This window comes from Gouania willdenowi, chromosome 19, assembly GCF_900634775.1.
Source record: "Gouania willdenowi chromosome 19, fGouWil2.1, whole genome shotgun sequence".
Lineage (NCBI taxonomy): Eukaryota > Metazoa > Chordata > Actinopteri > Blenniiformes > Gobiesocidae > Gouania > Gouania willdenowi.
Window position 1 is genome coordinate 17,920,624 of NC_041062.1, and position 12,976 is coordinate 17,933,599.

Below are 12,976 nucleotides of genomic sequence, written 5' to 3' on the forward strand. Positions count from 1 at the left end.
TACCGTGTAAAACATGTTTTTACATAATCTTGAAACCATTAGTACACATTATAAATTTATTAAACACTACCTTACGCCTTAAGAGGGAGGGATATTGTTGTCTTTATATTTATTATTCTAAATATTTAATTTTTTTAACATAATCACCACTGTTTGGCTCAGTTTATCGCCCACATTTGCACAACGTTTTTATTCCAAGTCTTGCCTTATTTTATTCATCTTTAGCAACACTGCTAATGACTTCCACAGATACAAGATTTATTTTATTTTATTTTATATTTATTTTTTTTAACCACAAAACAAATGTATTAGGGTGTTAAGTAGTGCTACAGGAGCCCCGCTCATATTCAATTTCCCACTAGAGGCAGTTGAGCCAAAACCAGGCGCTATAGCTTTAAATGCAGCTCATTGTTTACAGGTAGTCATGGTAACGCAGGCTAAAAGATGAAAGATGATTAGCATTAACCGCAGTGTGAGTTCTGCAGCAGGATTTACAACAGTGACTAAAGGAGGTCTAATATCATTAAAACATTGACCAGCAGAGGTCAGCAGTGACCAAGGTTTGTGACCAAAGGTTTTTAGTAACATTGTAAACTTTTATAATAATATTGTAATATTGTAAATATGGGTATTTATTCAGATACATTCCTGAATCAAGTAAAATAAAATAAAAAATACTGCTGGTTTCATAATATTGAAAATTGGAACTACTTTGTCACAACAAACCCTACTCAAATCTAGTCTATTTTAACATTTACTATTTATTCAGAACTGTTTTATTTAATATATCATTCCATTGGTGTGGAAGCTCTTTTGTGAAACTTTTGCTAATTTAATTGATTGAAAACGAACAGTTTAGCAAGACTTGTCAATTCAATAGCAATGTAAATAAAGAAATATATAAATACTTACACAGTTAATATCCAGCAACAAACAGTGACTGAGTTTTTACATTCAACACCACGTATAAAACTGACTAAGCACTAATGTGCTCTGACCACATTGTTTTGGTTTAAATATTTTATTATTATTATTATTATTTTTTTTTAATAATATAAACAGGAAGTAGTGTTTTTATGTATTTATGTTTATAGTTTTTTCCCCACTTTTTCATTTTCCATGCCAGTTTGAACATCTTCAATCACAAACCAGGATACCGGACTTGACAATGCCTAAAGCTAAAAGGTTTAAGGCAAACAGGGTGGAGATGTACCCAAAGGATCAGGTCCAGGGGTCCAAATTTACCCCCCTTGATGACAGCCTGACCGGCCTCGACTGGCTACAGAACTATTCCATCCAGACCTCAGACCCACATCGGCCCAGCGACCCCGAGTGTCCCTCCTCCCAGGAGCAGCTCTTCCATAAAAGCCTTGGCACAGACTCTCCATCCAACCTGGGCAGCGACTCCACCGTTGGTCCCCTGTTCTCCAGGTACCAGGGTTGGGGTCAATTATAACTGTAATCACGTATAAGATAAATAACTACAATTATGGCGTAATCATAGACGTAATTGTATTTTTAAAAATCTGTTGCCAGGTTGTAATCGTATTTAAATTGTAATTGAGTTTAGAAAATTGACTTTGTAATTGTAATTGCCATAAAAATTCTCTAAAAATTGTCAATAACAATTTAAAGCAAAACTGGGGATTCATGTTACAGTTCTATGTTTAGTTTTACACATATGTAGTTAATTATTGAAATATGTTTCATTTCAAGCTTTCTACCATTTTCGAGGGGGTTTTCTGACACAAAACAGTCTCAGACGCCCCCACACCAAAAATATTAAAACCTGTATTTTTCTTGATTAAGACGTTTAACAAATTAAATGAATTAAATATTTGTTTTTAGTGTATTTTACAGCTGATTTAGGACCAGTTATCATAAGAGATGCTAACAGAAAGCTAACACATTAGGAAGGTTAACTTTTATTAGGTTATTCATTACAGGCTCATTAATTATGATTAATTGTAATTGAACTTTAGTAATTGAATATGCAATTGTAATTGACTTTCTGAGATTAAAAAATAATTGTAATTTAATTGTAATTGGGAAAAAAGGCTGGTCACTGTAATTGTAATTGAATTTTAATTGAATATGGGTAATTGAAAACGTTATTGTAACTGAAAAATGTATTTGACCCGAACCCAGGTACCCTCTGGGGGAGGTGGACTACAAGACCAACCCCAAAGCCAAACCACCTCATTCCCACGCTTCTCTCATCTACAAGGCCATGCAGGCCAGCGGACAATCCAAAGTCACTTTGTCCACCATCTACGAGTGGATAGAAGAGAATTTCTGCTACTACAGACACGCAAAGCCCACCTGGCAGGTAACTGACACCCACTTTTATTATTTATGAGTGTCCATCTCCCTTCATGTCTCATCATTTACTCATATTTGCTCAATGGCTTTGTAATAAAATCTTGCTTTTATTGTGTCTTTGTTACAGAACTCTATTCGTCACACTTTGACCCTCAACAAGTGTTTCAAAAAGGTCCCTCGACAGAATGGTGAGCCCGGCAAGGGAGGGTTCTGGCAAATTGACCCAGAGCATTCAGACATGTTTGACAACGGGATCTTCAGACGTAGGAAACTGCCAGAGAACCATTACAGAACGCTGCTAAAGAACAAACTTTTTCTGGGTTATCAGGGCACTACAAGCACTTCTTCTGTTAAAGAAGTTGTGCATCCTGAACAGAAGCCCCTGTCATCTACAGAAAACAAAGAGACCACGAGGTCTACAGAGACACCACTTGTTTATGACATTGTAGCAGCAGCTTGTAATGATATTATTGGTGGGGATTGTAGCACCTGGAAGGATTTGGAAAGCACCGCTAATGTTGGGGTTCTGGAACCAACAGGAGAGCAGGCAAGGTGGTGGGAAGGAGGAGGAGATGTGATGAACCACCACCTGTCCTATGGCTACATGAACCTGTGCACCACCACCATGGACGGTACAGTTAATGTAGCAGAGCTCCAAATGCCTCTGCAGGATCTCCATCAGCATCACGACCAACAACATTTGGTGCATCTGGATGAGTCCTCGGTGAAATTCTCTGAGCAGCCATGGGTGGAGGTCACAGTGCTGACAGAGAACGTACCTCCAACCCTGGATCAAGGCTTTGGTGTGAGTGAGGGCGTCTTCACAGCTACCTGTGACCTTCCACCACCAACAACATTGACTGTCCTATAACAATCCTCTTAAGAATCCTCCCACATTACACCTCATTACTTCATGCCCTCTTTCACTTTACTCAATGCCATCATACAATTCACGTGTTATATGGACGTTTGTAATCACAAGTGTATGTATATATTGTTTGAAGTTTGTATTTCTTTTTTGATTTTCAATTAATATTTGGTTCAGTATTTTCATTTGTCTTCTGATATAAATTTCTGTGAACTTTGTATATTAGTTTTCCTCTATTTCTTTAATGTGTGCTAAATAAATAAATTACATCCCTTCCATAACCTGCTTTGCACCCTGGCACTGTAAATCCTTTGTTTTACTCTTTGACTGAAAGTCAAGTATGATGACAACAAACTAACCCAGCTCGCCCTAAAAATGACACAATGAAGGACAGGTTAAGGGAACAGACTTTGTTATCCCTGTGATTATTGTATTTAAAGCCAATAATTTCTGAAATGTGGGCTTGAATAACACATTTCTACTGAATGGTAATAATCACCAAAAAGGAAACTTTACTTGTGAATATTATGGGTTTAGATCAGTGACTGCAGTCAGGGTAGGCAAGGTCCCTCTATCCTGTGTTCTAATGTCCGCTCCCTGGAGAACAAAACTACGACCTGAAGCTGGATTTAAATGCAAAAAGGGAGATTAGGGTGGCGGTGTTTGCATATACAGTAGTCCCTTGTTTATCGCAGGGGTTACGTTCTAAAAATAACCCGCAATAGGCAAAATACGTTGTTACGGCTGAATTTACGGTTGACCTCATTTGAAGACATGATTCATTGCTCTGGTTGAATGATGGAGTCCAGGCGGAGCATTGATGATTTTATATAAAAAAGTTTATTCTATTGCTAAGTAAAAAAGGTACAAGATGGAACAAAGTGAAACAAAATTAGCGTCCGTCCAGGCGGACGTCCGAAGGAAGTGCCGCGCCCCTTCCAACAGTTTCAAAGCCTAAGCTTTTTATACAGATAAGAAAAGGTCCCAACAGTGAGAGACAAAAGGGAGGGAGTCAGATGCCCATAGTGGAATTGTTGGAGGATGATGAAGATGTTATGAGAAGGTTCTGCTCCAGTCTTTATCTGTCTTGATAAGTGTGTGCGTCAGTGTATGTCTGCATGTGAGCAGAGATTCTGGCTTGGCAGAGACTGTGCTGCACTGAGAATAATACGATCTGTACTGTTTAATCATGATTCAGCTGTTAAAAAGTGTAAAGATTAATGGAGTCGTCATGTATTAAAACATGACAAATTGTACACATGAACATACATTTGAGGATATGATGATGAATATAAAAATGACCATAACATTCCCCACATTTGGTCGCCTCAACGACCAAATCAAGAAACAAAATTATTATATTCCACCTTTGCTGTCTGTCAGGGTTAACCATTAGCATCGTTATTGTCATACATTGGATATATTCTTCTTTTGTGAGGCACGGATATAGATATATCAAGAAAAATGTGGAAATAAACCTAAAAAAAAACTTCATCATTATTATCAATGGCATGAATCATCAAAAATCATCCTTTATTGCATCTAGATAAGCAAAAATCATCATTTGCATCAAGGACATCACTCGTCTTCATCGGCTGAGTTCAGTGGTAACTGGGGTAACCAATAGCATCATGAGTGAAGAACCTTGAGTATTTTCCTCAATCGTAGCAGAAGGGTTTATGACTGTATTCCTGCAGCTAGGTGTGAGGTTGTCCTCCCTCAACCTAGCTATGAGCATTTGGTGTGGCTTATAAACAAAGCTAGGCCCTTGTTCTAGAGCGTTTTCTTGTGTGTGTCTCAGTGGCCTTGTCGGTTCCCCCTTCATTGTTCGGTCAGCCTCCGTCTCAGCATCAGCTGGTGTCGGCAATCATCTTGGATCCATGTTGCCTGCTCCGCGACCTTCACTGCCGTGTGGGTCGTTCGTTTCCGGTCGGCGTTGTAGATGATTGGTTGTTGTCTGAGGAAGGGTAGTCTCCACACACCTGGCAACCTCTCTTGGTATCGGCTGGTACCTGAACAGAAGGGGGGGAAAAACACCAAAACAGAACTCTTGGGATTGGCTGGTACCTGAACACATGCGCGATCCCACTACTGAGGCTTTAGCTGGTACCTGGTACCTGGTAGGCTTTAGCTGGTACCTGGACAGAAAAAAAGGGGGGTGGGGGGGAAAAACACTCACCCAAAATAAAATAAAATAAAATAAAATAAAATAAAATAAAAAATTAAATAAAATAAAATAAAATAAAAAATAAAATAAAATAAAATAAAATAAAATAAAATAAAATAAAATAAAAGTTTAGGGGTGTTAGGTTTAGTTAACTAACTAAATGAATAGTTAGTATGGCCAGGAAGGCAGAGACAGGTCAGAGGTCAGGATCTGAGAGCTTTTCAGATCCTAAAAGGTGCTGCTGCACAATCACACAATGGTTAGGTGTGGGTTAGTGAGCTTTTAGCCATGCTAGCTCTGTAGCCCATTCGCACGCGAGTGGGAAAATATGAGGCTGAAAGAAAAGCAGGAAGTATTAATTCGATTTTCTTTCCTGGAGTAAGGAGAAGCATAGCTGGAGTTGCAGTGATTATCTGTGGTACATCTACTTACCTGGTGAGAAGCAACAATTTGAGAACCACTGTTTACAAGGGCATGCAAGTCGGACGGAGAAGGACATGCAAGTCAGACGGAGAAGTGTGGAGTGTGATTACATGTCTTCTCAAGATGAATACATACAATTGGGAGACATGGAGATGTGAGAAAGCTAAATGAGTTTAACCAAATAAATAAATAATGTTATTTATTTATTTAAATTGTTTGTTTCATTTTTCGTTGCTATCTCTTATTTGTGAAGGAGAAATCTTATTCTATCCTTTATTTGTTCTGAATAATGTTAACACTCCACACCTATTCACATAGCCTAATTCTTTTATAGAGCTGAATTTGTCAGTTCATTTATTTCATTCATTTCCCTCATAATTATTATTTGAGATGTAATTTACTTAATTTTGAAGGTCAATTGGTGGCAAAAGTGTCTCCTATTCTGTGTCTGAACCAGAGTTCAGCGAGATTATTGGCCCTTTAAGGTTAGACAGAATTAAAGTTAAGTTGAGTCGAACAATCATATTGTCTTTTGCTCTCTGTATTTATCCCATTCGTAGGGGTGACGAGCCCCAGCACGGTTTGGAGAGCTTCCTTAAATGCTTGGAAGTTACTTAACTTTAAACTATCTCTTATTTCAATCAATTATCAAGAATTTCAGGAGGACCCTTTTTAAATCTCAGGCGACCCAGATTGGGCCACCAACCCAATGTTGAGAACACTTAATTTTTCCCTTAAAAGTGTCTAAACCCAGTGAAGGTGTTTTATGGTCTTGCACGCTAAGTGCTGTTGGAACAAGAAGAAAATGGTTGGAGGGTTTTGGGGTATATTATTTTCCTATGATAAAATATAAATCAAAAATCAGAGGGACGTTGGCCCCTCCCTTCCCTTTTTTTACATAAGAATACATTTGGATTCTTAAAACCATATGATAAATACCATTGGAAAATCACTTATCTGATCATTTTGGATGTGTCTCCGTTTTCCTCTCTCTTGTGTCCGCCTGCCTTTGTGCCCTCCAACCTCCTCGACCTCCTTCTCCTCAGCCATAAAGGTCAAAGCCAGGGTCAACTGTACGCTCCTTTTGGAAATTTGAAGATCTGTCCCCACTTTTGCAGTTAGATTGGAAGTCGCTGTAGTCTCTGGAATAGATATTATGTTAGAACATCCACAATATGTCATATTGTCACGTGTCTATTTCAATCTATTTCCCCTTTGCTTCCCAGTTACAGTTATGGACAATACTTCCCTTTAATTCTCATCCTTCATCATAAGAAGCAGTGACCAGGCATGGCGGCGAAGAGGAAGGATCGGAGTCGAGAAGGCGGGTGGCATTCTGTTAGGAAACACTCAGAAACAGAAAGAGAGGAAACCATTAAGACTTAACTGGATAATTTAAAATATCTCTTTTCTTTAGTTGGATCTGATTCGTCTCCTTACAGCGACCTGTATTTTGGAAAAAGCTACATAATAACAACAACTAAGACGAAGACGTAGACAAGTGCACACCACAACGAGTATACACATATAACAACAAAAAACATGGACACTGAACATGAACAGTAAGGTCAGTCAAGGTCAAAGCCAGTCATTCCACTGAAAGTGGTATCATATATAAAAACGTCGTTTGGTGTTTTTAAACACCCAGAAAAAAAACCTTTAAAACCTGGTAACTTTTTAGAAGGCCCAAGGCCTAAAACCTTAATTTTTAACAAGCAGCAGTGTTTTCTGAACACCCCACTACATAATTGGCAAAAACAGGGAGAAGATCAAGTGCATCAGAACCCAGGAGGAAAAGAAGGTGAAACAGAGGAACATGTGTAGTCAAACAGCCATTCATCGGTCAATCACTCAATGACACGTCCACGGCACATTCGCACTCACAACACGGTTCTCTCAGGCATACGTAACGTGTCATCATTCAGTCACTCATGCACCGCACACGTTCATGCCTCAATTTTCACGTCCATGCATTCACAAGGTTTTGCTGCATAGTGTCTAAGTGGAATATAGGTCTCATCTAACCCACCAATGGCGATAGCCAGTCCACCTCCTCTCTCGGGGTCAATGAGCTCTTATTGCCCCCTCATGCTTGGCAACCTTTTAGTGTTAATTAATTGCTTTTTACTGGTATCGTCTGATTACTAAGAGGTACGCTCCTTTTTACTTCCGCCTTGGCGGAGTCTACACTTAGAGTATTGTCCCTTGCAGTACTGACAGTCTACTAGCTGCTGATCAGGCAGCAATCGCACAGCCGTGCACAATAACCAAACTCAACCCCGGTACCCAACCTGGGGGAAACTCAACCGCTGTCCATCTCCAGAAATGTAAAAAAGAATCTCTGAATCAGCAGGAAACTCAACCACCGCTCTTGAAGAATAAGAGTTTGGGAATAACTCAACCACCATAAACTCCAGAAGTCTAAGAAAAAAACCTCTGAATCGGCAGGAAACTCAACCTACACTCTTGAAAAATAAGAGCTGGGAACAACTCAACCTCGGTCTGCAACCTGAGGGAAACAAACTCAACCCCGGTACCAAACCTGGGGGAAACTCAACTGTCAGGACTTTATTGGGCACCTCTAAGATTGAACGGAGCACGCAACCTCTAATAACCCTCACTCTAAGGGAACGTAGAAATTTGTTCAGAACGGTATTCGGTTACCAAGCATGTATCAAATCAGGTGGACCACTATCCCCCGAAGAGTGCTTTCCCTAGCAAGGTGTATCCTTTTTCTGCACATTAAACCAGGACTTCTTGTTTGAAAAGTAATTGCCTATGTACTCATAGCAACTAATGGGACATTTTTTTTCTCAGGAAAATTTGGTACCCCCCCCCATGCTGTCGAGTGGCTTTGGGCCGGCCAGACAGTCCGACGCGGTAAGGGGGAGGCGCGCAAAATGAAAACAATGAATGTTGAACTAGGCTGTCTGTCGCAAGCAGCTTCAAAAAGGGTAAGGTACAGATTGTTACGAGGGTATCGGTCAAAAATGTCAAAATTTAAACTTCGTTGAGGCTGCAGTCCTCAATCTCTGTCTCAATTTTCCTGAAATTGAGTAAAAACAAAAGAGAAAAGAAGAATCGTTCAGAAATAACAAAGGAGAAAAACGTGTGAGCTCAAAAAAAATCATGGCCAATAAAAATTAAAACTTCAGCTCCAAAGCTGAGGCAACAGAGGGCTCTTTCTTCAGTGGATGTAACCATATCTTGCATTGTGGGGGCCTCCCCTCAATCAAGAAAATAAATGAAAGAAAAGCAAACAAAAACAACCTTATCAGTAACACTATTTTCTTCCCCTTTGTTTGTTCTTTTCTCATAAAGGCAACAGCAGTGTAAATAAATGAGCAACATAATGAATAAAAGCAAGATAAATGATGGGCACACTTGATCTCATGTGGCAAACAGAAGGGTTCTGTGTGAAGTTCTGGTGGTCCTGTGTTTCTCATAGTTATGAATGTGGGTGTGTGACTGTATGTCTGGTCTGTCTGCGTGTGAGAGAATAAATGAAAACAAAATAATCTAGTCCACAGTCAGAAGATAGAGGGGTTAGTATGTGCGAAGGAGAAGCTTGTTGGCTATTTGCTAGTTGTCCCCCTCCATGCCAAAGTTCAAGGCTAAAGTGATTTAGCACTACCACCAAAGGCTGTGGTGGACTTCTTGTGGCTTGGTATCCTTGTGGCTTTTGAAACAGTGTCTTTTTTTGGTGAAGATATTCCATCAGACGTGTGACCAGTCTGCAGTTGCTGCCCATCATTCAGGCAGTAGTCGTGGCGTTTAACTCGCAACTCATTGGTGGGGGGAGTGTCCACTCCGACGCCCACAGGTACTCAGTCTTTGATGATGGGGCATTGGCAAGCGGCCCATTCATAGACGATGAAGAGTTGACTTGGGACTGAGCGAGTTATTTCAGCATTGCTTTGCTGAATGGGAGTTGAGTCCTTCAGCCCTGAAAGGTCACCGACCTTTGATTGTCCATTTCCTTCTGATGCTTGGTCCTTTGAATGATGTTGACATTTCATTAGCATAAGAGTTGAAGGTGATTTCATTCTTTCATTGAAGATGTCGTTTCTTCAGGGGGCAACCACAAAGCCAACAGAAACTAACAATTTAAATAATAAAAAATGATAATGATGGTAACAGTAATATTAAAATAAAATGAAATACTGTATTCATCTGTGTGTGTGTGTTTGAGTGTGTGTTGCCCATCAAACATGAAATCAAAATAAAATTTAAAATAAAAAATAAAAATAGTGTCTGTGTGTAATGGCACTATTCTATCGGCAGGGGGCAAGGTGAGAAATCACAATGTTGTGCCACAAGTGTGTAGTGCACTAAACTGGCCAGTGAGGGGCGCCACCTCTCTCTCTCTCTCTCTCTGTACGTGTGTGTGTGTGTGTGTGTGTGTGTGTGTGTGTGTGTGTGTGTGTGTGTGTGTGTGCGTGTGTGTGTGTGTGTGTGTGTGTGTGTGTGGTCACACGTCCAAAAAAAAAGAAAAACACAGCAGCGACGTGTGTGTGTTTGGCTCTCTGTCTTTCTCTCCCTTTCTCAAAAGCTGACACTCGTCCAAATGAAAGCATTAAAGCCAAGCCAAAGGGAGAAATCTGATTCCACGTTTAAACAAAATAAAAACAAAGATAAAAAAAAAAGTAAAACTCGCCTGAAAGCATGATCTGAGTTCACATCATACCAAGATTGTATATGCGTATGCATATATTATTTGTTTATTGGGTTGTTCATCTGTTTGATTCACAGAAACACAATTTAGGTTAGATTCGGGGTTTAATCTATTTTGCTTTCGGTACAGAGGTGAACTCAGATCATGGCACCGCTGGGATGTTTTGGAAACTTTGGTTGCCCGTCTATCTATGGTCAGGACCTCACAGGCTGTGGGTGTCCGAACAAAACCAAAGTAAATAATGACCAGCCGTATTTTATGCCTAAACAAAATATCCGAGCCCGAAGAAAACCAGAGGGAACCTACAGCATTAAAAAGCAAAGAACTTCAACCATTTGAGCCCTTCTCTCTATTCACTGTCAAAACACAGAACAGCTGAGGATCACAATCAAAGCTCAAAGCTGAAAATCAATACAATGCTTGACTGGTTCCAAAAAAAAATCAACAGAGCGAATATATATGTAAATGAAAATTTATATATATATGTTTATAAAGGCAGCTTTACCTTAGTCCGAATTGGTGTTTGAGGTTCAACCGATGGTTCGTGCTCCAGTCTCTGTCCGAGGGCGGACCACCGCGGGCCAGCCCCGGGGCTTCAAATGTGTCGACCCAGTGCTGGTCCACGGTCGACGCCCCACAGAGCAGAAGATGGATCAGTTCGTCGACGCCAATTGTTACGGCTGAATTTACGGTTGTGACCTCATTTGAAGGACATGATTCATTGCTCTGGTTGAATGATGGAGTCCAGGCGGAGCATTGATGATTTGATATAAAAAAGTTTATTCTATTGCTAAGTAAAAAAGGTACAAGATGGAACAAGTGAAACAAAATTAGCGTCCGTCCAGGCGGACTTCCGAAGGAAGTGCCGCGCCCCTTCCAACAGTTTCAAAGCCTAAGCTTTTTATACAGATAAGAAAAGGTCCCAACAGTGAGAGACAAAAGGGAGGGAGTCAGATGCCCATAGTGGAATTGTTGGAGGATGATGAAGATGTTATGAAGAAGGTTCTGCTCCAGTCTTTATCTGTCTTGATAAGTGTGTGCGTCAGTGTATGTCTGCATGTGAGCAGAGATTCTGGCTTGGCAGAGACTGTGCTGCACTGAGAATAATACGATCTGTACTGTTTAATCATGATTCAGCTGTTCAAAAGTGTAAAGATTAATGGAGTCGTCATGTATTAAAACATGACAAATTGTACACATGAACATACATTTGAGGATATGATGATGAATATAAAAATGACCATAACAACGTGAAGTAGACAGCTTTATTTTTTACAATGATACATGTTATAGCTGTGTAATGAAGCAAGTCCATTACTTGTTGAATAAAAGACGCATGCATATTATGTTTTGTAAACAAATGTTTTTTTTATTGTCTTTCCCATGGTTGTGGACCTGCAACAGAGAGTAAAGTATGGGTGAAACTAAACGCAAAATTGTGTGAAAAATGAACTTTACTTTATCTCTGGTCTGGTCCCAGGTATTCCAGCTAAAGATTCCCCAGAGAACCGGAACACCTTAAGAAGGTTCCAGGAGGGACCATTGTGTGAGGAGCAGGAGGGGTGTTTGATTTAAATGTTGCGCTAAATTAGATGTTTGTTTTTAATATAGTTTACTTAAACCTCCAATCTATTTATTTTTTTTTTTTTTTACAGCCTGCACCATAGGCTCTATATAAGAAAACCATAACACTAGTTTTGTCAAATTTCCATAGCTTACTATTGTAGCAACTGGTACTGTCCCATTACAATTTAACTTTTTGCAGGATCCAAATCAAAAAAACTTACAGGAATTGTAAGTTTAAAAACCTGACTTCAGGACTTTACTTGTGCTGCTCTAACCATAGTAGTAGAATGTGACAGGAAGGTTATTACTACAGAAAGTATAGATTCAGTCAGATCAATTTCTAAACGACCACGAGGCTAACCACGAAGAAGCTAGCTAAATCTCATTCTGTTGAAGACAAAGCTAATGCTAACACAGCAGTGGCTGGGGAAGAGGACCAGGAATGAGCGCTAACATGTTTGAAGAGATACGGAAAATGAATGCTACCCTACGGACTATGGCAGCGGATGTAGTCACTATTAAGCAGACGACTACCGAGCTGAAGGAATCCGTGGAGAGCATCCAGGTACGCATGGGTGAAGTCGAACAACGGATATCGGACCTGGAGGATAGCCACGAGCGAGCTAAGACCAAGCTGGAGAGATGTGACGAGAGAGTGGCTTGTACTGTGGTCACGGATTGAGGATATGGAAAACAGGAGTCGGAGGAATAATGTACGTTTGTTGGTCTTAAGGAAGGAACCAAGGAGCCGGGGAAAATGGTTCAATATGTGGAGAAGATATTAGCGGACGTGATTGGTCTCACTACTGACGGTGAATTTGAGATTGAACGTGTTCCCGTACCTGTTCCAGACCCCACTAAGCCTCCGAGAGCAGTGCTTGTACGCTTTTTACGTTCTTCTGCAAGAGAGAAGGTATTGAGGATGGCCAGGAGAAGCGTGGCATTGATTGGGAGG

At 40.1% G+C, this 12,976-nt stretch overlaps 1 protein-coding gene across 1 annotated transcript; it reads left to right on the plus strand.

The window, feature by feature from the left end:
- The first annotated feature begins 482 nt into the window (after positions 1 to 482).
- LOC114481847 (forkhead box protein J1-B-like) lies at positions 483 to 3,193 on the plus strand. The gene is made up of 4 exons (XM_028476902.1): positions 483 to 560; positions 1,127 to 1,431; positions 2,149 to 2,329; positions 2,450 to 3,193. The coding sequence occupies exons 2-4, from the start codon at positions 1,169 to 1,171 to the stop codon at positions 3,191 to 3,193; spliced, it is 1,188 nt and encodes a 395-aa protein (XP_028332703.1). The 5' UTR covers positions 483 to 560; positions 1,127 to 1,168.
- The last annotated feature ends 9,783 nt before the right edge of the window (positions 3,194 to 12,976 follow it).

What these genes read in the sequence shown, in the direction of transcription:
- LOC114481847 (XM_028476902.1), top strand. Translation starts at nt 1,169, where the DNA reads ATGCCTAAAGCTAAAAGGTTTAAGGCAAACAGGGTGGAGATGTACCCA. An exon ending in GTTGGTCCCCTGTTCTCCAG is followed by an intron (nt 1,432 to 2,148) that starts GTACCAGGGTTG and finishes ACCCGAACCCAG; the next exon opens with GTACCCTCTGGGGGAGGTGG. An exon ending in ACGCAAAGCCCACCTGGCAG is followed by an intron (nt 2,330 to 2,449) that starts GTAACTGACACC and finishes TCTTTGTTACAG; the next exon opens with AACTCTATTCGTCACACTTT.